This window comes from Diceros bicornis, chromosome 15 (assembly GCF_020826845.1).
Source record: "Diceros bicornis minor isolate mBicDic1 chromosome 15, mDicBic1.mat.cur, whole genome shotgun sequence".
In the NCBI taxonomy this organism is placed as follows: domain Eukaryota; kingdom Metazoa; phylum Chordata; class Mammalia; order Perissodactyla; family Rhinocerotidae; genus Diceros; species Diceros bicornis.
This window is the reverse complement of record NC_080754.1, coordinates 49,904,170-49,929,907: the sequence shown is the minus strand read 5'-3', so window position 1 is coordinate 49,929,907 and position 25,738 is coordinate 49,904,170. Positions and strand designations below refer to the sequence as shown.

Below are 25,738 nucleotides of genomic sequence, written 5' to 3'. Positions count from 1 at the left end.
AAGCACAGAGTGAAGCAGAATGGGCCCACAGCCTTGGCGGGGGCTCAGAAGCTCTCTATGAGCATGTGTGGTCCTAAAAATACTATATTGCTGGGCTTTCCTTCAGTCTCTTTGATGTGGGAATAAAGTCATAGGATCGTTGCGTGAATTACTGTTGATTGAATAATTAAGCTGCTTGCCAACCTTTCTAGTTCAAGGTTTGCTATAAGAACTAAATGAAAAATAAATTTGTTAACAAATGCTGGCAGGTTTTTAGACTATGTACTTGCATATTGCAGTTCTAATTTTTAATGATTATAAACCAATCACAGTTCTTGTTTGTGTCTCACATCTGTTCAATGAAAAAAAGAAATTCTTGACTGTTGAAATCACAGCCTAAAACCTGAAATTGATCACATTCCCAAGGCATTTTTTCATGGGGTTACTTGGCTGTTAGTGAACATTCTACTTCCAGTTCTAGAAATTGTGCATGTGACATTTTTCATCTGTCTGTGAAAGAGTTCGTGTGGTCTCTAGCAGAGTTCTTAATTAGTTTCTCAAAAAAAAACTCACAGTATTTTGGAAGTATACATTTGTTTACTTTTGTTTTTAAGTTATTTAATCTTTATGTCCGTATATCTGTGTAGACCTACCTGTAATGTAACAAGAGTATTTAATTAAAGGAGGTTCTAGACACCTTAAGAGACGTAAAAATTTTTTTCAAAAAGTTTAATAGTTCAGTGATTTCCCAGTATAGTCAGAGAGGAAGTTGGTTTGTTTGAGAAGATTGTGTGGCTTTTTTTTTTTTCCATATAGCCAGTGTTGGTGGTTTGAACAAGAAGAGAACCATTTTTCACTATATTCTAAGGGCTATATCCTTTCAGTCTTGTGTGTCTTGAGGGTACCGATTTAAAAGAATCAAAAAGAACCTAGTAGTTCTGGAAGTTGAGGAAGATAGGTTGTGTTTTAATTAGGGAAGAGTTAGAATAATATCGGTAGGTTCTCGAATGCAGACAGTGGAGCAGAGGCAGGCAACCTCCCCGATTGGGAGATAAGTGTTTAGAGAGACAATAACTTTTCTCATACCACCATTATGAATGGGATTTTTTTTTTTTTTTTTTACCAGCTTTTGAACTCCTGAATGCCTGTGGGTGCAGTGGTTTATTCAGAAAGGAGAGGAACCTTGGGGTTTCAAGGCACAGTTGAGTTTTGGAAGCCGTTACTGTGCATTTCACAATGCCCTTTGAAAGAGTTTTGATGACACTGACAAGAGGAAGGGGGAACAAGCATGTTAAAGTCATTTGGCTACTTCTGAAATCAAGGGCAGGAAGAAAACATCTTCTGGCTGTGAATCACCTGTCCTATGTCCTTTAAAGCATTTTATACAAATGACTAATAGTTTTAGGGGTTATGCCTGGGGTTAAGAGACTGCCTGGTATACATTTTTGTGATTAGAAAGCAATACTTTATTGAGGTAGTAGCATTTCTGTTCACACTCCGCACTGTGAAATATTTGGTAGGTGAAATATTTGATATTTATCTGATGAGGAAGGTTTGCCTCTTAAGTCAATGTTGTACAAAGTGTATACTTGTTGATTTTATGTGGTACAGGGACATATACTATTAAAGAAATCAGTACTTACAATGTAATTATAACAAACAAAAAGCAATAAATAACATTTTTTTAAAAATTGAAGATGGCTAACATTTTGATGAGTGATTATTGTGCGATGTACTGCTCTAAGTGCTTTTGCATGTATTATTGAATTTAAGCCTAAAACCCAACTCTGTGAAGTAGGAATTGTTATTCTCATTTATAACTGTCGAGAATTGAGGCTCAGAAAGGCTAAGTGCATTGTCCAGAGTCACCCAGCCAGTGTGAATAGTGAGCTGGGGAATGAAACCAGGCAGAGGCCATGCTCTTAACACCTGCTTATAGAGCCAAGGATGTTGACCGTTGGCTTTCACATAGTGCTCAGGCTAAGGCTGAAATAGTTGTCTATGATTTTTTTCTTTCTTTAGGGATTTAATTCAAATAAAAATATTTAGTGAGTACTTAAATGTCTTGATGGCTTTGGCAAAAATGCTGAAGCTGATGAGAAAGATGGATTTGGAAGATGGATTGGAAAGTGCCTTCAGTGATTGGTGGATGTATTAGTTTAAATCAGAAATAGAATGGGGTCTTGCAGTTACCCATTCTTATGCCATTGTCATGTTCTGTTTTAGATGATTATCACTGTGTTAGCATGTGAGAGGCTACTGTGGTTTTGTACGTGTTTAGAGATTATCAAATAGTTTTGTGATTTGGTATATTATTGTTGATGAAGTTGCAGTGAGTTCTAGTCATATGGGATGTTACATGTATATATTAGCATGTTTTCTGCCCTGCTCCTATGTTTTTTTCCCATACTTGCAGACCTGTCATGCGCACCCCAGTGTTCTTGTCCCTCCACACCCTCCACTGGTCCTCTCCTGTGAAGTAGTTCAACACTGCTTTGTACCGTGGAAAGGTGCATTATGCTTACATGTAAATGCAGCACTGGGTGGCAGGGTCTGTCTTCTTTTGCCAAGAAAAGTGTTGTATTTTCCTTGGTTTTTGATACAGCTGAGCAATTTTCATTGCCGGCAGCACCATACACATTAGGAGAAAGCAAATAAACAACACAAGGCACTTGGAGCCAGGAAGTCGCATCTCAGACCAGAAACACAGCTTGGGGTTGACAGTTGGGAGGTGGGTTGGTACATAGGGGAGCCAGCTACCAAACAGAAGAATAGTGAGAGGAGGTTCTTGCACTTGTAGGGAAACCATTTAATCATAGGATCTTTGGAAGGGTGTCAGAAGTTGATCTTGATGTTATGACGATCAGTTTCTTTGTAATTAAATATTAACTCAATCTATGTCTTAGGTAACTGAGTGTTGCCTTGCCATTCTTGTTTGCCTTAGACGTGTGATTAACATTCGTGAATTTAATATTTTGAAACTAACCTTTTGTTAATTGAATGCTTTACTTGGAAATAATCTAAGTAAATTTCGCATGAGTATTCCTAATAGTGCCTAGATTTTAAATATGATCTGTTTTTTCCCTGTCTTATAAGAGAGACATACCAAGTTCAGTATTTTAAAGGTTTCTTCTATTTCAAAATAATGGCATGTAATAGTAAATTATTGAAAATAATAATTGAAATGAAAATTATAAACCCAAAGCCTGTAGGAGCTTTTTAAACTAGAGGAGATCAGCTCATTTAAAAATTTATTTGTTTAGGGATTTATTAATAATACATTCTTTTAAAGTAAAAAAAAAAGAAACGTTTTGCTCCACTTTGTTAGACTACTCTTAACTGAGCAGCCTTGGTTTATGGAACTTGAGGCTTTGGGAATTATTAAATATTTATAAAGATACTCATAGCTTTTTTTGTTTTCCTTTGACTTATATACCTGAAGAATTCCTTTTTATCCATGATTTCAGGTTTAAGGCACAGTGTACCAATTATTGAAGAGAAAATAGTCGAGTGATTAATTCTTTTCAGTTTTGATAATATTTTAAAAATAATCAGTGATTATTTGGAATAATGTGTATTTCTTCAACTGCTAATATGTTACTCCTGCCTCTTTTAGGACCTGCTGAAGTTCCCATGATGTCACCCAATGGGTCCATTCCTCCCATCCATGTGCCTCCGGGTTACATCTCACAGGTAAACCATTTGGACTTTTTCACTCACTATGGGCATTGTCATTATTCCGAGAGGATATACGTTGAGGCTTCAGAAACGTATTCTAGGATGAATTTGGTTAGGATAATGCTAGAGTTGTCATCCTTTTTGTGGAGCCACAGGTCCTTTCCTGAGTCTTGCTATTTGACTTGTCAGAGAGTCAGAGGGAGGGAAAAACAGCAGAGCTACTAGGCTGCCCTCAGCCAAGGTGAGTTTCACACTTGATCCTTTGATTTTGATTCCTTCATGGAGTCTGCTGCCTTAGACGTTTCCTTCCATCTGTACCACAATTTGCTGGGGGAAAAATTCAGAGACTTATTAGTAAAAATATCAAAGGAGACATTGTTAACATAAGTAGGGCCTGCCCTCTGTTATGGGAATCCCATTTGTCCATAACTTGGCATGACTTGGGCTTGGTGAATTACTGAGTATGATGTGAGAACTTGGCTGTTTGTACTTATATTTCTCTGAAATTTGATTTTCTCTTAAGTAAAATAGCAATAGCAATTTAAAAAGTGATAGCAATTTCAGAGGGATGTTGGAAGGATAAAAAAAATGTTAAAGGATAAAGTTATATTCCTACACCTGAATAAGGTTAAGATGTTCACGGTGCCTGGAACGTGGATGTCATTATATACTTGAGCTTTTGTCCTGGGCTCTGCGCAATATGACTGCCTCCTGCTTCTCCCTGCACAACTTCCTTTCCAAATACCTAACTAACCCAGTGTTTTTCTCTCTCCTTGCCCCTTTTGTTCTTTTTTTCTGATTATAAAGGCATCCTATACTCCTGGGGAAAAAAAATCAGAAAAGACAGAAGAGCATAAAAAAGAAAATATTTATAATTTTACTACCCACAGAAGATACTCATTGTGTTAACAATTTTTAGATTATGTCCTTCCAGATTTTTTTTTCTTTCTATTCGTTCTCTGTTTCTCTGTCTGCTTTTTAAAGTGGTTTCAAAATCTGTAATTTTCTGTTTTTAATGATTTTGCTAGGGTGAAAAAAATTGGCAGCTATGTAGGAAAATTACTGAAGTGCAGGCAGGAATCAAAGAAGATTTATCCTTCTCTGATGTAGAAACTTATCCATTTCTTCACTAAGCTATAGTGCAGCCGCTATAATTTCATTTTTTCCATTCCTACTTTTACATGAGCCAATTTGACATCTTTTTTTTTTTTTTGAGTAGCCAGAATGTTGGCCAGTCTTCCCCCTGTTGCAAATAAATGACTTGTTTTACACAAGTTTTTGTAAATAACAATCACAGGGGGGAGAAAAGGGTGCAGATCAGGCCCTTTCAGCCAGGACACATGATGATGGATCACAGTCCCGGCACCAGTCAAGTAAGAGAAAAAAACAAGGAATGTAGAGTTCCATTATGTCTCCTCATTTATTTTGAGGAAGTGTTTCATTCCATTGAACAGAGTACAGTTCTCACCATTGTGATGGCAGAAATAACACCTCCTTTTGTGCTAAAGGTCCATTTAAGGAATACCAGTAAAGAGTCGAACGTTCTAGTGGAGAGAAGCTGCAGTGTGCTTTTTCTTGCTAGTGGTGTTGCTGTGATTATACTAACTGCAAAATATATATTGGGAGTCCTAGAAAAAACAGACTTTTAGACCGTGGTATATTTCTGATTCTGAAACTTCTATAGAAAATCCAAGTAGAAAGAGTAAAAGCAGAGTTGTAAACTCACTTTCATAAAACTGATGATGGAAGCATAGTGAGATACTTTCTCAACTGAGAATTATCACAGAAAGTGCTGAAAGATATTGGAAGAATAGTAAAAATGGAATATTTTGGATTCTGAATTGAAAAAGAGAAAGAAGCAGTCTGTAAGGCATGTGTTCAGCTCCATTTATATTGGGCTCCCTGATCAGAGGGTGGGCCCAGAGTTAAATGACCTTCAGTGGTAACACTATATCTTTAATGATATTGGACAGTGAAGTATCTGAGTAATAGAGATTATTAATATGAAGAAAATTGAGAAACTGATAGGATGCATGTACAATGTCTTCTTTAAGGCTGACAGCATACATACTTCAAAGAAATGAGGAGAATGGAACCAAGTATAAAATGTCTTACGAGACTTGTCAGCACCAAGAGATCTAAGGAGCAAAATACATTGTTGTCCTGCAGTCGTGGAAAGAAAAAATCACAAAAAAAAAAAAAAAAAAAAAAGAAAGAAAGAAAATTTCCCCTCCCTGCTGGACATATTGTGAGAAATGCCCAATGCTACTCTGTCTCTATGGGAGTCAATTCTACATCTTATCCCCACAGTCCTTTTCCTCAAATATGTGTGATTTCCTTGTTCACATCTAGAGTTGGGTGTACATTGCATAGAAGTCAAGTTTAAGTTCTCTAGTGTAGTGTATGGATCCTTAATACTCAACCTTGCTCTCCTTTCGAGGGTCACCTTTACCTGTTGACCCACATTGCTGCCTCCTTAAACTTCTGTCTCTTGGCCTTTTCTCAACTACATACTTTTGTGTCCATTTTTCCCCTCTTCTTGGAATATTCTAGAGCCCCTCTTTGTCTGACAGTTCAATCAGTCTTCTCATTCAAATGCCCTTTCGCATTGTGACCCTTTCAGAACCTCCAACACAGAAATGATTGTTCTGTTTCTTCAGCATTTTTGACACTTTGTTCCCATCTGTGTCATGAAATACACTACATTTTATAACCATCCCCAAGAACCCTTAGTACCTCATTAAGATTATATCTGAGAATCGAGAATACTACCTGGTGCATACTAGGTACTTGATAAGTGTTTTTAAATATAAGTGATTGGCCAAGCTGAAATAAAGTAAATATAGGAGAGGTTCATAGATTTGCTTCAGAGATTTGCAGGTTCAACTAGAGTAACGAATCACCTGATAGCTGGGAAACTAGCAAGATCAGAGTGATATATACCTGCAAGGAATGAAATACTCTGGATTTGAGAGAGGGGGGAGTGCCAAGACAATTTAGTGGAGGAAAGAATAGTCTCTTCAACAAATAGTGCTGGGACAACTGGATTTCCAAATGCAAAAGAGTGAAGTTGGACCCCTACCTCACACCATATACAAAAATTGACTCAAAATGAGTTATAGACATAAGTGTAAAAGCTAAAACTGTATAACTCTAGGAGTAAAATTTTGTAGCCTTGGATTAGGCAATGGATTCTTCAGTGTAACACCAAAAGCACAAGCAGCAAAAGAAAAAGAAATAGATAAATTTGACTTCATCCAAATTAAAACTTTTCAAAGGACACATCAACAAAATGAAAAGAGAATTCATAGAATGTGAGAAAATATATGCAAATCATATATTTCAGAAGCATCTTGTAACTAGAATATATAAAGAAATCCTGCAACTCAAGAATAAAAAGACAATCCAATTTAAAAATGGGCAAAGAATCAAAACAGACACTTCTCCAGAGAAGATGTACACATGGCCAATTAGCATATGAAAAGATGCTGGACATCATTAACCATCAGGGAAATACAAATCAAAACCACAATGAAATGTACTTCACACACACTAGGGTGGCTTTAGTCAAATAGATAGATAATAACAAGTGTTGACAAGGATATGGAGTAATTGGAACCCTCAAACACTGCGTGTGGTGATGTAAAATGGTACAGCTGCTTTGAAAAACAGTCTGGCGTTTCCTCAAATGGTTAAATATAGAGTCACCATATGACTCAGCTATTCCACTCCTAGGTATATACCCAAGAGGAAAGAAAACATATGTCCACACAAATTCTTGTATGTGAATGTTCACAGCAGCATTATTCATAATAGCCCCAAAGTGGAAACAACACAAATATCCATCAGCTTATGAATAGATAAACAGGGTGTGGCATAACCATACAATGGAACATTATTCAGCCATAAGAAGGAACGATGTACAGATATACGTGCTAAAATGTGGATGAACCTTGAAAATATTATGTTAAATGAAAGCAGACAGATGCAATAGCCATATACCATATCATTCCATTTATATATAATGTCCAAAATAGGCAAATCCATAGACACTGAAAATAGATTAGTTGTTGCCAGGGACTGGGGGAGACAGTGTTAGTGAGTGACTGCTAAGAGTATGATATTCCTTTTGGAGTGATGAAAAAGATGTGGAATTAAGTAGCGGTGATGGTCACTCAACTCTGTGAATATACTAAAAACCACTGAATCAGACACTTTGAAAGGACAGATTTTATAAATTATATCTCAATAAAGCTGTTACAAAATAAAGGGAGAGCAAAAGATAGTGACTGGTCCTAATTATTCATCAGCAAACAATGGGACAGCTGGGAAAAATGGCCCAGACTGTCTTTGTGCCGGTGATGATGGTGGTCATAACTGCTGTGTAGGGTGTGCACTGTCCTAAAGGCTATGTTTACATCTCTAGTTTTCACCATCCTAACTTTACCTGTGAGGAAGCTGGAGGCCCTGAGTAGAATCAGGATTGCAACCCAGGCATTTCTGATTTTACTGACCTGTTTCCTGCTATGATGTGATCTCAAAGTCAGTGACAGAGCCTACCTCGATGGATGTATTGCTTTGTGTACATTACTTTCTGACAGTGAGAGTGTGGATGTGTGGCATGCCTACTTGTGCATCTCCAGTACTAAAACACCAGCTGCTCACTTAGGAGATGGTCCGTTATTGTAAGGAACCTGAAGAGGGAAGCAAGTGAATGATTAAGAAATGTTACCTTCATAACTGTAAACTGAGTCAATGGAGAAATTCTTGATTCTAGCATGCATTACATAATTTAGTAGCTGAAAGTGCTTTACTGATCAAATTGACAAAATACAAATGTCAGTAATGAGCAGAGAATCTTATAGTAAGGCAAACATCTGGAGTTGAAGAGACAGCTATGTTCTGCTCGGAGGTGTAGTCAACAGCACTATCTATGTTTTCTTAGGTTGAGAAGGACTGAAGCTGTGGACTTGGGGTAGAGGACAGAGGAATCTTGTCATTTCAACTCAGTAGGCTTTGCTACAGTAGGCTCTTACGTATTGTATGTGTGTGTGTTTTGTGCTTTACTTTTTGGTGGAAGGCTGGGAGGTGTTTGAGCAAGAAGCAACCTGATAGTTTCAAGTTCAGAGAAAATTTAGTGTGTTTTTTTTCAATTATGAGAAAGTGGATTTAGGTAAGAGGGAATTCAGTCTTAACACACTCATTACCATCATTTCCATTATATAAAAACATTTGTTAGTGGGATTAGGGTTGAAACCATGGGAAAACTGAGCAAGGACTACAGTTGGGAAGACCATGGACGTTACTTGGAGAGGCCTGCCTTCGAATTCCGCCACGACTGCTTCCCATGTAACTTTTACAGATTCTTTCGCCACGTGTGCGAATACCTGCTTGAGGTGGTAGAGGTAAGAATTAAGAGAAATGTCATGTGAGGTGTGTAGTCTGCCGTGGGCATTCCCTAAGTGGTAGCTGTTACAGTGAAGAAGACTGTTAGAACAATTTCAGTGACAGTTTGGCAGAGTTTGCCTTCCTAAATACACGTTGAGATCACACAGTATGAAGCAAATTTTTCCTTTCATTGTACACTGGCCATGGTTTTTCTCAATTTTTTAACCTCATCATTAACTTTTTGAATAATTTATGTGTAAAAATTTCTTAAGCAGATGTCTTGAGTTTCATTTTCCATGCCTCCATAGCAATTTATGAAACATTTTTCAAATGTTACAGGGAAAAGCTTCACGTAGACCCAAAGATTCAAAAAGCATACAAAAAGAAAAAGTGAAACATCCAAGTTAGTGTTCTATCATTTGGGAAACCATCTCTTCTTTTTCCAAATTAATTGATGTAACCTGAAGACTTCAGATAGTAGTCAAAATAAGTGTTTTTGTGGTTATAGCAGAAGTACACACTTTTCCTCATTCCATTGTTTTGGGTATTAGTTAATGGAGAAAACCTCTTGAAATTATGTATATTCCATTTCTCTTGTCCAGGGAGAGACAAGAAATCTATTTAAAAATGCTTTTAAATTTTGGTTTGGTTGGTCATTCTCCAATGAGGATTATTTCAAGAGTCGGCCAGAAATCAGAGCCCCTGTGGAGAAATAATGGGGCCTGTTAGGTGGAAGCCAGGGAATGCCTTTCCCCATTTTGTTCAGCCAAGCCAGCTGAGCTATTATAAACATTAGCCTCAACTGCTTCCCTTTGGTAATTACAGCCTGGGATTAAAGCAGTGCTGTGTTTCACCTTCAGCACTGTGAAAATGATGAGCAGAAAGGAGCATGGGGGATTGCCCTTTGCCCCGACAGACTGAGAAGGAGACTCATTTGGCAGCCAATAATAAAAGAGTTGGAATCTCTTTCAAGACTTTAAGTCCTTTGGAGGAATTGATTTTTCTGTAGGAAGTTAGGAAATGTTCCACAATGAACAGCGTGTGTGCATGAGGGTTGGGGGCTTCTGTGGAAAAGAGCAGAGCACTTTATGTCCATTCTGCTTTAGTTTCCATTATCAGCAGATTTGCAGCAACTTTATTTTTCATTATCTGGCTTGTTTTGTCTGAGGAGCCATTACAGACAGGGTTGGCAGCGCTAAATTAAAGAGATGTACCGGGGACATACCCTCCCCTCAAAGCACTGTCAAGTTTCCTCTTTCTGAGCCTTCTCTCTGTCTCCCTGTTCTGCATTTTCTCTTGGATTTCTTTCCTTTGTTTCTGAGCTCCTGGCATTGTGGCATAATAGAACACAGGATTAGCAGGAGGAAACGTGAGAGCAGGTGGGGCTCTGCCTCCAACTCCCTGTGTGATTTTAATAAGAATATTTTAAGTTAGTTATTTGGGTGTTTCATTTGTTTGTTTACTTGATCATTGTTAGTCTTCCTCCCTTTTAGCATTGAAGCTCCACGAGGCTGGGGACCCTAGTGTGCTGTTCATCACTAGATCTCCAGTTCTTTGCAAGATGTCCAGCACATAGTAGGCATTTATCAAGATTTGGCTGACTGGCTGGTTGGAGTCATTTTTATCTTGTGGAGAGAGGAAGGGAAAGGGGGGAGTATTTGAAGATCTCTCAGACTCTTTTCTAATCTAAAATTAGGTGATTCTCCTCTACTGTTCCTATTGTTCCTTAAAAAGGAGACCAAGTGAGAATGTACAAGTTTTTAAGCAATCATTACCAAAACAGTGTGGCACACTCCTTTGGTATTTAGCATTCTATTGACAAAAATGCTATTCTTCACTTCCATAGAAAAAAGATAGTTGTTTTTCATAATAATAATATTGAGACAATGTCACATTTAGAAATGACTTCTGAATCATTAGTAAGGATTAAATTATGCATATTACATTATATTTGATTTTATTGAACAATTATTGTCTGTCTTTCTAAAATTAATAACTCTTATTTGTCATATGTAACAACTTTTCTTAGAAAAACACCTTTGCCCAACTGTTGCCTACAAAACTTTACCAAAGTTAGGTGAATTTTATATTCATACACACTCTTTGAAACCCATCAGGTTTACAGACTTGGACTTATATAATAACATACATACTTTGCTCTGTGATAAATATGATCTGAGTATCATCAGCACGGATTCTTCATCCTTTCTTGTGCCATGGAACCCATCAGCAGACTGGTGAAGTATTTTTAAATGTAAAATATAAAATTCATAGGTAAAATCTAGAACAATCAGTCTATGTTTCCATAGACATTAACGTGTCTGAGAAGCTGGCCTCAAAAGATGTGATTGGCCATCTCTTCTGTGCTGATCAGTGGAGGGTACTGGAGTAACAAGAACAGGTACTACACGCAGATGCCTACTGTTGACAGCTTTATTAATATCTTAAAGGCAGCTCACTTTGGCACAAATTAAACCATCAATTCTCTACTTACTATCTGTCTTCTGGCAAATATTCTGTTCCTTAAAACATTTCCATTTAGTCTGAAATAATCGTCCATTTTATTACTCGAAACTGTATGGATGTAGTTCTTCTCACTTGTGCAGTGTTCTTGTGTGCCACACAGATATTGGGGAGGAATACATTTGATTTTTCATCTTCAAATATGGTTCTTTTTGGTTTTTGGGTTGTTGACATACAATAAAATGTGATAGAAAAGGCACAGCATTTCCAGTCAGAGTACTTGGGTATGAGTCTTGTCACCCACTTAGCTGGCCTTAAGTTACTTAATTGCTCCTAATGTTTTTTGATCTAGAATTTAGGACTATGATGTTGCCTATGTTAGAGGATCTTCTAAGTATTATGCGAGTTAAGTTCTGTGCCAAGCACTTTATAAGCTATTAAGTGATATACAAATCACAGGAGCTGTTATCACGTTTAATTGTTAAACCAAATTAATCAAATGTGCCGTTTTGCCTTTAGCATAAGTGTCCAGGGCTATATTTCTGCTTGAAAAATAGGCCTCTTGGCTCTCAGCAGTGCCTTGAGAAGCGTAGCTCTCTCTAAACAGGGGCCTCTCTGTCCCCTTGGGACCCTTGGGTTGGGGCAGCTGAGGTGTGGTAAGACGGAGCCGGAGCCAACTGAGGACCCAGCCTCGGTTCTGCAGTTCATAAGGTGTGTCTCCAACCTTTCTGAGCTTCCTTCTTAATTTGGAAGGTCTTAATAAATTACTGCCAACGTCCCCTCAGCTGTAGCATCACGAAAGTGTGAGTATCTTGGCTTGTTTCCCTGGGTATAAAAGTGTGGGCAAATATAAAGCCACCAGAGCGGGATTGCCATTTATGAGGGTATCTCCTTATCCTGGTCACCCTTGGAACAATCGTGTCTCTGAGACTCATGCCCAGAAGTGCTGACGACAAGTACTGTATCAGTACCTTCAGCTCGTTGTCCCCTATATGGCAACCTCAGATTTGTTATCTGGATCTAACCATCCCCCCAGTCTGTACCTTAGCCATTACCTGGAGTTGGCATGTGGGTTAAAAATCAAGCACCAATGGAAAATTTAAGATTTCTAGATATAAAGGAGTGTGTAGGTAAAATGGTTGGGGAACTTTTGTTCATTCATGAATCACCTTATTACGTAAAACCTTAGGTTTGGTTACCTATAAAGCAGATGAAATTGGTGGTTTACTTAACCATTGGCAGGAACTGGTTTTTCTTTTCTTGATTCAGGAGAGGATATCTATTATCAAGCTGTAACTACTCTGCAGGGTAATCCTTTGATATTATATAAAGGACTCTTAGAAACCTAGAAACATCACCAATAATTTATTTTTCCATTTGGCTACAAAAATAACCATGCTGTATGGCAAAAGGAGCTGATTCTAAACCTAGAGGGTTTATTGTCTCAGGGCATTAATGATAATGAAACAATGGAAAGAGCAAATACGATTTCATCGGTGTTAACCATTACAGATATGAAGAGAAATGAGATTGAGAAGTAATGTTTGATGTTTTCAACTACAGTTGTAATCATTAAATCTGAAAAGACAGAAAAGTCAGTCAGGAGATTTAGGAAATGCATTCAATTCTGCCCCCGGTTTTAAGTCAAATAACTCAGCTTCATCTGTGAAATAGATGACCACTTGCTCCTGGAACTCTTCGGTTGCTCTTTGAATATTCCTTTATTCCAGTTTTCACTTTCTTCTAATGGTACGTGGGTGACGGTGGTGGGAGTTTCATCTGTAGTAGCAAAAAGGGGATGGAGGAGGGAAAGTACAGTCCTTATGTTTCAAAAAAACAACTTGCTTTTCCTCTTATATTGTTCGCTGTATTAGAAGACGCAGAGTGAGGAGTCAGTGCAGAAAGGAGAGGTGAGAGCCAATGCTTTGTATTCCTGGTTGGTGGTGAATAAAACCGCTCAGCTGCATTGGGGATTGAAGTAGAACTTCCATTGGAAGTGTATCATTTTTCTGTGTCTGTCTTGTGGTAAAATCACACTTATTTAAAATAAGAGGGTCGGGAATGACAGATCGAGAATTAACTGGGTTTAGATTATCTGACATTTTAGAGTAGCATGTCAGATGCTGAGTTATGGGGGGAACATTTGACAGTGAATGTGTTAATAACTCCTGTAGACATCAAATCTAAGCAGATAAACTATTCTGTTTTTTTGCTTGCTTTTTCACTCCTTAGTTCATTTAGCCAACATTTATTGAAAGCCTCCTGTGTGCCCAGGTGCCCTCGAGGGCCTTGCAGTTGGGTGGTGAGACCGATCTGTAATCCGCGCTTGGGACAGGGTTGCTGGTGAGGGCTGAGCTCCAGTCTGGCTGGGAGAAGCTTGGACTGTTGGCTTGCCCGTCCCTCCGTCCATGCAGCTGTTCTGTATTGCCCGGCCTTTTCTTCTCCTTGATCACTGCTTGCGTGCTCAGCGTTAGCTGAGACTTCTTCCCTTCCTGGAATGGCCTGGGAGCCCCCTTCAGGTATGTTGGCAGCAGTTAGGAATTGAACTTAAGCCTGACTTTGACGAACTCATTTGGTCCCAGTTCTCTGTGAGCAGGCAGCTCACTTGGTGCTCTTGCCACCACAGCAGGCTGGCCGCCAGACCTCGCACACTGTCTGCATGCACGCTGGTTCATGTGTGTCCACGTGCAGTCTGCCCTGCCCACTTCCTGGATCATCCTGGGCCATCTGGGGCAGCCTTTTAAAATTTTTCTTTTGCTTGCTATCATTTAAACTCTTCCTTTCATTCTTGTCGCTTGCAACCTAGAAGAAGTAGAAGGAGAGAGTTTTAGGAACTCAGGAGTTTATTAAAATTCCTGTGGAGCATTTCAGTTCAGTAGGGGGAACTACTTTCCTTCTCTGTTAGCTCTGAGAAAAGACGCTTAAAGTGTAAGTGTTTTTAAGAGACTCTTTTAGGTCTTGGACTCATAATTGTCCCTCCCTCCCCAGATAGCTCTCTTGGGCTAGTTAGCTTAAATTCCTTGAGCTTCATTCCTCTTGTCTCTAAAATGGGGATGACTGTATATGCCTCATAGGATTGTTGAGAGGATTTAAGGAGGTGGGAATATTGATAGTAGTAATTGCTAGGTAAGATTTTTCTATTGTGTATCAGTTGCTGTTTCAGGACCTTAACATGTGTTGCTTTATTTCAGGTAAAGGGTATTAAAACAGAGCAGCGGGTATTCAATAAATATTGGTTGTGTCTTGAATCCTTTCACATCTCTTAATAAGCCAGCTATCCTATTTCTTACAGTTCATTATTTGCATGTTTATTTCTCAGCATAGCTAACTTACGTATAACTCTCTTCTTTCACATAATGAAAACTTTGGAGTACAGACCAGAAGGAAAATCTGGTTCTGCAACTGAACTGGTCTTACATTTTAATCATGTGATGCTTTGGTTTCCTCCAGTACAACACGGATGCTGATATCTAATTCTCCAGCGGTTAAGGAAGTTAGATGAGATAACCCATGTCAAGCAGCTGGCAGAGCACAGGCTCTGGCTGTGAGTTTCTGTCTCATCTCCCTCCCCGTGCTGCTCCTTTAGCCTCCCTCTTGCTGTTGCCTCCAGGCTATTTTATTTTGTTTTAATGGTTCTCTTGGTCATACTTCTAAAAACACTCCTGCAAGTAAGACAAACATTTTCCCTGTGTAACCTTTTGTGCCTTGTTCTCTAAGCCTCTCATCCTTGTGTCTAGGCCACAGGATAGCAAGAATACCAGACACACAGAAGTTTCTCAGTAAATACTTATGGAGCAGGATAAAAGGACGTGATAAAGAATCAAACTAGCTGCTATTTGCTGTCAGGCTGACTTTCTTTCTTACCTTGAGGAAGGTGGCTGGGTGTTTCTCCTTGAAGGATAAGTGCATTACTGTTTTTTGTGATGAGGAAGATTGTCCCTGAGCTAACATCTGTGCCAGTCTTCCCCTATTTTGTATGTGGGATGCCGCCACAGCGTGGCTTGACAAGCTGTGTGTAGGTCCGCCGCCAGGATCCAAACCCGAGAACCCTGGGCTGCCGAAGCAGAGTGTGCGAACTTAACCGCTATACCACCAGGCTGGCCTCTGCGTTACTTTTTCCAAGAGGGTTTTCTTTAAGCAGTCAAGGCTGGTAGAACTTAAGACAGAGGAAACGTGAGAGGCTCTCATAGGCAGTGCATTAGTTTTTGGGGCTACCATCACAAAGTACCACAGACTGGGTGGCTTCAACAACAGAAATTATTTCCTCACAATTCTAGAGGCTACAAGTTTGGTTTCTTCTAAGGCCTCTCTCCTTGGTTTGTAGGTGGCGGTCTTCCTTTGGTGTCTTTACATGGTCTTTCCTCCGCATGTCTGTGTGCTAATTTCCTCTTCTTATAAGGATATCAGTCATATTGGATTAGGGCCCACCCAGATGACCTCATTTTACCATAATTACTTCTTTAAAGGCCCTGTCTTCAAATAGAGTCACATGCTGAGGTACTGTACCGGGGGTTAGGACTTCAATAATGAAGGAGGGGTTGGACGTACATTTCAGCCCCTAACAGGTGGTAACCTGAGAACCTAGCACAGTGATCTTTTCCAAGGGTCTGTGCTTCTCTGGAGAAGATATGTGAGTGACCATTCTGTTGAGTCACAGAGCTGGAAAAAAATCTAGATGAAGAATACTTCGTTCTGATTTCTGAAAAAACAATACTTTGTTCTGATTTTTGAACGGCACTTACTAAGACTTAGTCTAATTTTTCTCTTTATATTTTTCTTAGGCTATGTAGGTAAATCTTACTGCTTAGCAACTGTTTTTTCCTCACCTTTGAATAGCGACTGCTCAGCTCATGGTATATGTCAGGAAATAATTGTTGAGCTGAATATAGGTGATTTGTCTGTCTCTGGACATTGTCACAATTTCATTCATTCCAAAAGGAAGTGAATCTGTCTTTTCCATGGTCATTTGTGAAGACTGAAGGCACATTTTATTGCTTCAGGGTTTTTGGAGTGAACTCTTTCTAACGTCTAAATTCTGCTACAGTAATATATTTCTTTATGAACCATAAGCAAAGAATGTTGTTGCCACCATTTCCTGAGTTACTTGTTATTTTGTGCATTATTATTGCTCTTCAGACTTTCTTCTTCTTTTTTTTTTTTTTTGTGAGGAAGACTGGCCCTGGGCTAACATCCGTGCCCATCATCCTCTACTTTATATGGGACGCCGCCACAGCATGGCCTAGACAAGCGGTGCGTTGGTGTGCACCGGGAATCCGAACCGGCGAATCCCGGGCCGCCTTAGCGGAGCGCGCCCAGTTAACCACTTGCGCCACTGGCCCGGCCCCGCTCCTCAGACTTTCTTATTCTTTGGGGGAACATAGGCATAATTTCTTTAGACATAGATCAAAACTGAATTTGATAATTAAATATGCTGCAATTTCTATTATGGAAGAAAGATAAAATACTCAGCACATATTTTTGATTTTTAGTTCTGATTATTTCAGAATTAATACTTTATTTCTTAAAATATTTTTAATGACAAGATAATTGTCAATTGGTGAGAGCAGGTTTCTGAAAGTGTCCCATTACAAATGTACATGTAAATAGACTTTCACAAATATCACAGAAAAATTTAAGGTAATTAAAAGTAGGAGTATCAAACAATTATCATATATGCAGGCAATTTGTAGTTTCGAAAAGCTACTTAGTTTTCTAACTGGAAACCAATTTTTTTGTAAAGGCTAATTTATACTTCGGATTTATTAATTTTTTTAATTAATAAATGGAAATACTTATTCCTACAAAATATAGTAGTAAAAAGATAATGTTTCAGCTCTGTATCTCTTTTGTTTTTGTTTCTTTTGATTTCCTTGACTAGAATTCTTCTCTTTGTTTGGGCTTTTTGCCCAACATTTTTTCCAAAGCACTTTTAAGTCAGAAATTAAATGATAAAATCAAAATAAATTATTTTCATTATAACTACCCCTATTTACAAGCCCACAGTTGTTCTTCATATTTAGTGAGAGCCTTGTTTCTGTTTTGCTGCATGGTCAAGTCTGTGTGGCTGGTTGAGCATTGGAAGTAGTTGGTTTTTTTTTTTTTTTTTAAGGAAGATTGGCCCTGAGCTAATATCTGTTGCCAATTGTCCTCTTTTTTCTTTTTCTCCCCAAGTCCCCAGTATGTAGTTGTATATCCTAGTTGTAGTTCCTTCTAGTTCTTCTGTGTGGGATGCTGTCTCACCATGGCTTAATGAGTGGTGATAAGGTCCACACCCAGGACCCGGGACCAGCGAACCCCAGGCGACCGAAGTGGAACGTGTGAACTTAACCAGTACGCCACCAGGCTGACACCCCATTGGAAGTTTTATGACTGAAATAACAAAGGTTTATAAATTTCTAGAAAACAAATACTTTCCCTCTGTGGACCTTCCAGTGCCTAGCACAGGATTGAATGAAAGTTCCATGAAAGAGGGACACTTTCTCCCTCTTTCTTTTTTCTTAATAGTCAGTGGCAAGATGGGGAGAAATAAGACACTGTAGATTAATGCATGTTTGTATCAGATGGTAAGAAAAATCCATACTTATACTAAAATTGTACAAGTGTGCTACCAAACATCATATTCATGCTCTGCATTTTAGACAAAATAGAAGATGCTTTGATGATAATTATTAGTACATGCATTAGAATTTCCAATGTCATGGTTTAAGCACCGTTTCACATACACCTGTAAATTAGCAGCCATGCATTCATAAATGAGGTTAATGTGATTAGCTTGCCAAGGCCAAGAAGAGGTTAAATTTATTAATGAATACATAAAAAGCTGCATCGTAAGCTTTAGGAGGGAGTATGACTCAGAATCTTAATTTTATGGAGTTAATGTAGCTTTATGAGTGAACTGTTAACATAGTAGTTAATTCTGAAACTATTATGTTAATAGGTTCATTAATAAACATAAAGATTTTTCTTTTCTTAACGTAAAGATTAACGGCTATTAATTCATACTAAACCTATCTTGTACACTAAAGTACAGATTAACATTGATAAACTTTCCATTTTGTTTTGAACAGTATTTTTAAAAATGAAGTTTAGTGTAATTTTTTTATTAGAATGTTTTAGACGTGATTAAGTCATTTTATTTTGGCCTATAATCAGCCTCCTGAGGTATAATGAGAAGTCTATTTCAATATGCAAGTTTAATTTCCAGTGTTTTTTTTTTTTTAAAAAAAAAAAACACAAAACTTTCTACCGGTGTGTGCACCTGATTGTCTTAAATACTTGATTAGACCAGCTGGTCTCTTGGGCAACCTGGTCCTGGCTTCCAAGTTTACTCTTACGCCGTCATTGTCCCCTTCCTTGCAGGACCCTAACCCTGGGGCCATTCTCTCAACTGTCCCAGCCCTACTAATTCTTTGAGGTCCCTGAAGCCTTCCGGATTCTGCCATTCCATGCTCTTGTTCTGTATACCCCACTGCTTTACCTTTTGTTTATGGTTATCTGTTGTATTAGTTATTATCTTGTGTCTCAATAAAATTGTTTGCTCTTAGAGCGGGTAGCATGAAGTTGGCCACAGAGGCAATAAACTGGCATTGTACTGCCGTATGTTACTTTCCTTGGGTGAATTAAAAAAACATTTGAAGAGGCTGGCCCGGTGGTGTAGTGGTTAGTTTCGTGTGCTCCACTGCGGCAACCATGCTTTGGCGGCGTCCCATATAAAGTAGAGGAAGATGGACATGGATGTTAGCCCAGGGCCAATCTTCCTGGCAAAAAGAGGAGGATTGGCAACGGATGTTAGCTCGGGGCTGATCTTCCTCACACACAAAAAAACATTTGAAGAAAGTATGGATAGAATGTTGACTGGCTCACTCTGCTCATAACAAGTCCTTCATCATAGTGTCTCCCTTCACAATACTCATTAGATCATCTGAATATCTTGAGAGCAAAGGTGTCCATCTTGGTTTGGGGTTGCTCAAGTTTTTCACTGGTTGGAATCCCCTCATTTCATCCACATCCTTCATCCCAGATTAAATGACCTTTTGGTACTCTTATGGCTTCTGAACTTAATGTTCCCTTTGTTTCCTAGAGCTATGATGATGGAACCGTGCATGCTAACACAGGAATGGGGCTGAGTGTTATCAGGCAGATCTGCAAACTCAGTGCTGTAGAGCACACTTATGTGGCCCAGAAAGTCTTTTCTTTCTGGAAAACCACTGAACTGATAGTTATATTCAAAGTCATTCCTAAAGTCAACTTAAGCACGCATTAAATTCATTTGTCTTGGATGAAGTCTTCAGAAGTTTTCTTCCAAGTCTTCTTGGATGAAGTTCTCAAAAGTCTTCTTCCAAGTCTTCTTGGAAGAAGATTTCATCTGTGAAAATTTTACGAGACAAATGAGATTTATTATCAAGCTGTTCATCTCTCCAAAAAGTTTTGTGTAATCAGAATCAGGTGGTTGATGAAAAGTTTATTCTCATAAATTTTAGTGGTTAAATATTATTACTTTTAAAATTCATTTAACTGGTTGAATTAGAGAACCAGAATTCAACATACACTATTTTTTTTTTTCCCTATGGAGGAGAGAAAATGAAAATTCAGGGGGAAGTAATTAAATACTGTATATATTTGCTAATAATACATACTACACTCTTTCTCTTTTCTACTTTCTTTAGGTGATTGAAGACAATACTGGAGTCCGCCGGGTGGTGGTCACACCCCAGTCTCCTGAGTGTTATCCCCCAAGCTACCCCTCGGCCATGTCTCCAACCCATCACCTACCCCCTTACCTGACTCACCACCCGCATTTTATTCATAACTCTCACACGGCTTACTACCCACCTGTTACCGGACCTGGAGACATGCCACCGCAGTTTTTTCCTCAGCATCATCTTCCCCCTACAATATACAGTGAGCAAGGTGAGTAGATATCGCTGGCATCTGGAGCTGTTGAAACTGGTTACAGCGCTTGTGTAGCTTAAGATAGCCAGAGAGCCCTTTTTTCCTCTGTAATGAGCGTGGTAGAAGAGGATCTATCTGCTGTATGAAGCTCGTGAGAGATTCCTAGCTTTCTTCATCCTGAATTGTGTCTTGCAAAATTCGCTTTGTGAGTTGCATTTCTTTCATTATTTATATTTTCCCAAATTCTGCCCCTTAGCTCACCCTACAAGGAGCAGGGAGTGGGATTTCCTCCTCTTCTTTTAGTAAAGGGGCGGTGATCTATCATGCCTTCCCGGGTCCTATTAACATATTTTTACGTGAGAGTGGCGTGAGGCAGAAGTGCAGCATGTGATTTCTTAGACATCCATGTGGTCTAGCAGTAGAAGGGAAATTAAAGTCTTTTGTGCCCCATTTCCAATGATAGAAGACTGTGAGGTCTCAGTAACTTTTGGGCTTCCTGGATGCTCTGTGTTGCAATCTTGACGGAATTCAGAATCTGCTTGTTGTTGACATGGTCCTCCTGAGCCCTGTTTTTAGTTTAAGAATAGCCGTTAGTGCAGTCACAGTTTCCCTGGTTGTTAGATAAATACTTACCTTGAAATGAAACAGAGTCTCAGAGATACCGACACGATGTCTTTTTAGTTTTGGCCTTGGTGTTGGTTTAGTCTAACGCTCTTCTCTATCAAAATGGATACTAAGAAACTAGATAAGTGAGGGTAAAAATTAGACTGTAGCCTCTAGGATTTTGCAAAGTGATTTTCTTTGGAGTCTCACTATGAATTGAAGCATTTTATTGCTTTAAACGTTTTATGATCTTGGTTCAGGTAACTTGTATGAGAAATGCCTGTTACACCATAGAGTTTTGGAGCAAGGTATCACCTCACTTTCTCTTGTCAGTTATATATATATATGTATGTATGTATATTTTCCCCCTTTGTGTTCATCTCACATTGTAATTTTTTCTTATTAACAAAAGAAAAATTTGAGATGAATATTTTAAGTGAAATATCCTGTTGTAACTTAGGGATACAATTTGATTGGTTATTTTTTTTTTAGTAGTTATAAAGAAATTTAGAAAAAGAATCAAAAGAATCAGGTGCTATTATAATACCATATGGAGAGATGATAGCAAAAGATGAAATTAGTACTTTGATTTCACAGAGGCATCAGTAACTTCTTATTAATATAGTCTTCTTGCCTAGCAACCTAACACTCCGAAACATCGGATAGTGGACATTTCCATGAAAACATTTGGATAAAAACTGGAAAAGTTCAGTTAATTAATTGTAATTTAAAAAAAATATTCAGTGCTTTGACACAATATGCATTAAATATTTGAGGGTTTGTCATAGTTTTCTGGTTGAGTCTGAGCTTAATGACATTGTGAAAATGAAAAGCCCTGGCTATTGACTCATTGCTTGGTAAAGAGTGTCTGACCTGCCTATTTTAGCTGTCTGTTAGAGGATGCCACATAGTTACTGTTTTGTAAATAGTGTCCTTTGCAATTTTAGACAACAGTATGATTTAAATCATCATTAGAATTATGAAAAAAATTAGTGTCTTCAATTTATAGTGTATTTTGGTTTAATTTTATTAAAATAACAGAGCAATAGTGTACAAATAAAAGTTCCTTCATTGATTTCAAATTAAAGCAGTAAAACAAAATCCTTTTGCTTTATGAATAGAAAGCCATTTATGTATTCTCTTACCTTAGTTCTCATTGTGCACATCTAAAAGCAATTTAAACCTTCAGTTCCCCAAATCATAAGAATTTAAAAAGTTCTCAACATGTTTTAAAAGATTATTATATTAGTGCCCATGGTAAATATTTTAAATCTCAAGTGTAATGCATTGTGATATTTAAAACCTTTGCCATTCTTTTTGTATATTTGTATATAATTTATTTGGGCATATGCTCTTTGAAGAGGGTCACATTTATTTTTTCACATCCTCTAGTGCAAATTGCTTATCTTGTGTAGATTTGCTTTTTAAAGATCATCCTTAAGCTGTGTGAACAGAAAGAAAATGAAAAGTGGAACTTCACCATTGAATAATTGAAACAGTAGTTGTGAAGTTACGTGCATCCCTGGTGTGGCTAGGACAGTTCTGGTTTAGGTCTCTTGTTTAGAGAAATGATGAGGAGTGCTCCCTTTTCACTCTCAGACATATTCACGTTTGGATGGTAATTTATATGGTCACTCTATGCATGTGGGGCCCTTTTTTCTTCTAAACATGTAAGGACCCAATCCCTGTTACATATTATTAGTTTTATTGCGGCTTAAATCTAATTTTTAATTGACTTAAAAATATAAATTTAAAATAAATGTTTTCCCTCAGATCATGAGATTATTTTGCAGGCTCCCATTTTCTTTGAGCCACTTAGAAATATGCATAGTGAAGCCACGTAACATTCTACTAGTCAGTGTGTCTTGTCTCCTGATTACTCCAAAATAGAAGTTTAAGACCACAGCTTATTATATTTGGCACCAAGCTGTGGAGATGGCTTATATTTACCCCTAAAATTTCTCCTTGAACATTTCCCTTGATTCTGTGAGCTTTGATTATTTTTAGTGGAAATTTCTCATGTCATCGTTTTGGTAAGTTTTGTTCAAATATTACCTCTCTTATTTGCCACGAATAACTCCTTGTATTCTGGTTGCTATAGACTTTCCAACAGAAAAGCTATTCTGTCTACAAGGATAAGTATACTTTTAAGTATCTTTATTCTAAGGACACATTAAGGGAGTAATTTATTTGTTCTAATTTCTTTGTATATTGCAACTATTAAAAACACTTTGAAACGCAACATCAAACTTAGTTATAAATTCAGCTAGAATATGGACTCTATGTGGACCATAACTTTGTCTTCTTCAGTATTCTCCATAATTTCTGGAACATTCCTGAACACACAGTATGGTTTTCAAATGATTAATTATTCCTTGCTTGGTTAGAAACGAATGGGAATATTTTAAACATGCATAATATGTATATCATTTTCTTTCTTTGTTTTTTTTGTTTTCTTGCTGAGGAAGATTTGCCCTGAGCTAACATCTGTTGCCTGTCTTCCTCTATTTTGTATGTGAGCTGCTGCCACAGCATGGCCAGATGAGTGGTGTAGACCTGCTCCCGGGAACCGAACCCGGACCACCAAGTGGAATGCACTAAACTTGACCACTAGACCACTGGGGCTGGCCCTCATTTTCTTAAAAATAGTTTTCATACTATATTTAGTAATATTTTACACATCTTCTTTGGGAGTCAGGTCATTTGACCATTTGATAATTTTATTATTGAAAATGTACACTGAGCTTGCATTTGTCACAATCGTCCATTGTAGAAATTATACCACTCTATGGAATGTCAAGCTACATTACCCGAGAAGACCAGTACAGCAAGCCTCCACACAAAAAACTGAAAGACCGCCAGATTGACCGCCAGAATCGCCTCAACAGCCCTCCTTCTTCTATCTACAAAAGCAGCTGCACAACCGTGTACAATGGCTATGGGAAGGGCCACAGTGGTGGAGGCAGTGGAGGCGGCGGAGGTGGCAGTGGTGGTGGTCCGGGAATTAAGAAAACAGAGCGGCGAGCAAGAAGCAGTCCAAAGTCGAATGATTCAGACTTGCAAGGTAATGTGCAAAGATGTTTGCTGTAGAGAGTGAATTACAGGGACAGGGACATCCTAAAAGAAACATCTTTCACATAAGAACATTATTTCATGGTGGTTGATCTTTCTCCTAGGAATAATTGGGTAGACCTTCTCTGATCTTTCTCTTAGTAAGGACAGAATATTGCATCATCTCTTTTTTCTTAATTCGTTATGGCAGATACATGATTTTTTGGTCACGTGTGTCATGTACCGTTCTACTTAATCCCAGCAACAAGTACTTGAAAGTGTTTTCACATTAGCCTACTTCTGTTGTTTCACTCTAAGTTAGTTTAAATCTCAAAATAATTATAGCTCATAAACCCAGACATAATTCCTTCCATGCTGTCGTGAAATTTATCGTTGCATAACAGGAATATATTTGTTTAGTTTTAGGCATCAGTTATTGTTTACTGCCACCTTCGACATCCTGAATGAGGTATTCATAGACCAAGAATGAGACAGAAGAATTAGAGTTGCCACATATAGCTAGAGAGACATCTGCTCGAAAGGGCATGTGTTCTTTTGTAGATTAATCGTGTAGCTGTAGGTCAGTTAATTTGGGGAAGAAGGTGTATGTGTTTTAAATGAAGTTTTTAGGTAAGACATAAAGCCAACATGTTTTGATGCCACAAGAGTTAAAAACAGAGGCTTTTTATATATGCATATATAGAAGACTGACTTAAGTGAACCAAAAGAGGGTAACATTTTGATAAGCTAGGTGAATTTACAGATATAATTAAACAAAGACATGAACAACTGTAAAAGACAAGATAGAACTGATTATAACACTCAGTAAATATACTCATTCCTTATTGGACCTCATCCAGGTAGAAATAGGGACGGGTATGTGACAATGTGTTTGTGAATAGGTTGTGTGTGTTTGATTGTGTAGGGAAGACTGGCCTTTGTTAGGGCTGAGGAAAGTTAGGTAAAACCAGACGTTGGCATCAACATTTCCCCCTGTATTATTTATGGGTGAATTGTGGCATGAAAAAGAGGAATAGTAAGATGCAGGGAAAAGTAATTTCTGAGTGAAATGTATTATAGGTTATTTTAATTTTGTTCTTTATTTTTTTCTATATTGTCCAAGTTTTATGTAGTTATCATACATTATTCTTATGGTTATTAAACAAAACATGAACAAGTATATGAAAGAGACCCAAGGATCAGGAGGCCTTTAAACAGCTCCTAAGGCAAAGTGCCATGTCTGCCATAAAAAATAATTTTTAGTCAAATGGCACTACAATTTCTAAGGTTGAAGTTAGATTACTAGTAATATTATAATTTTTAACCATAGGTATATAAGAGAATTCACACAAAAAAATTAGAAATAGGTTTTCCTGAGGAGAATTTTAGTCCGTAGAAAAGAGAAAAAGAATGTATAAACTGTCTTCAGCTTAAATAGCCATTTACTCAAATGAATCGAAAACTTATGTCCTGACAAAAACCTGCACATGAAAGTTTATAGCAGCTTTATTTATAATTGCCAAAACTTGGAAGCAACCGAGATGTCCGAAGGTGTCCCCTGGTAAGTGAATGGATAAATAAATTATGGTACATCCAGACAATGGACTATTGCTCAGCACTAAAAAGAAATGAGCTATCAAGCTATGAAAAGACATGGAGGAAGCTTAGATGCATATTAGTAAGT

At 38.0% G+C, this 25,738-nt stretch overlaps 1 protein-coding gene across 5 annotated transcripts in view; it reads left to right on the top strand.

Annotated features, from left to right (window-relative positions):
- The window catches only part of FNDC3B (fibronectin type III domain containing 3B), a 333,064-nt gene that overhangs the window by 171,050 nt on the left and 136,276 nt on the right, over positions 1–25,738 (top strand). For all 5 annotated transcript variants that reach the window (XM_058556347.1, XM_058556346.1, XM_058556344.1 and 2 more), the window contains 3 exons: positions 3,596–3,672; positions 20,175–20,418; positions 23,777–24,067. In XM_058556347.1, the coding sequence (XP_058412330.1) occupies positions 3,596–3,672; positions 20,175–20,418; positions 23,777–24,067 (612 nt within the window). The remainder of the gene's footprint in view (positions 1–3,595; positions 3,673–20,174; positions 20,419–23,776; positions 24,068–25,738) is intronic.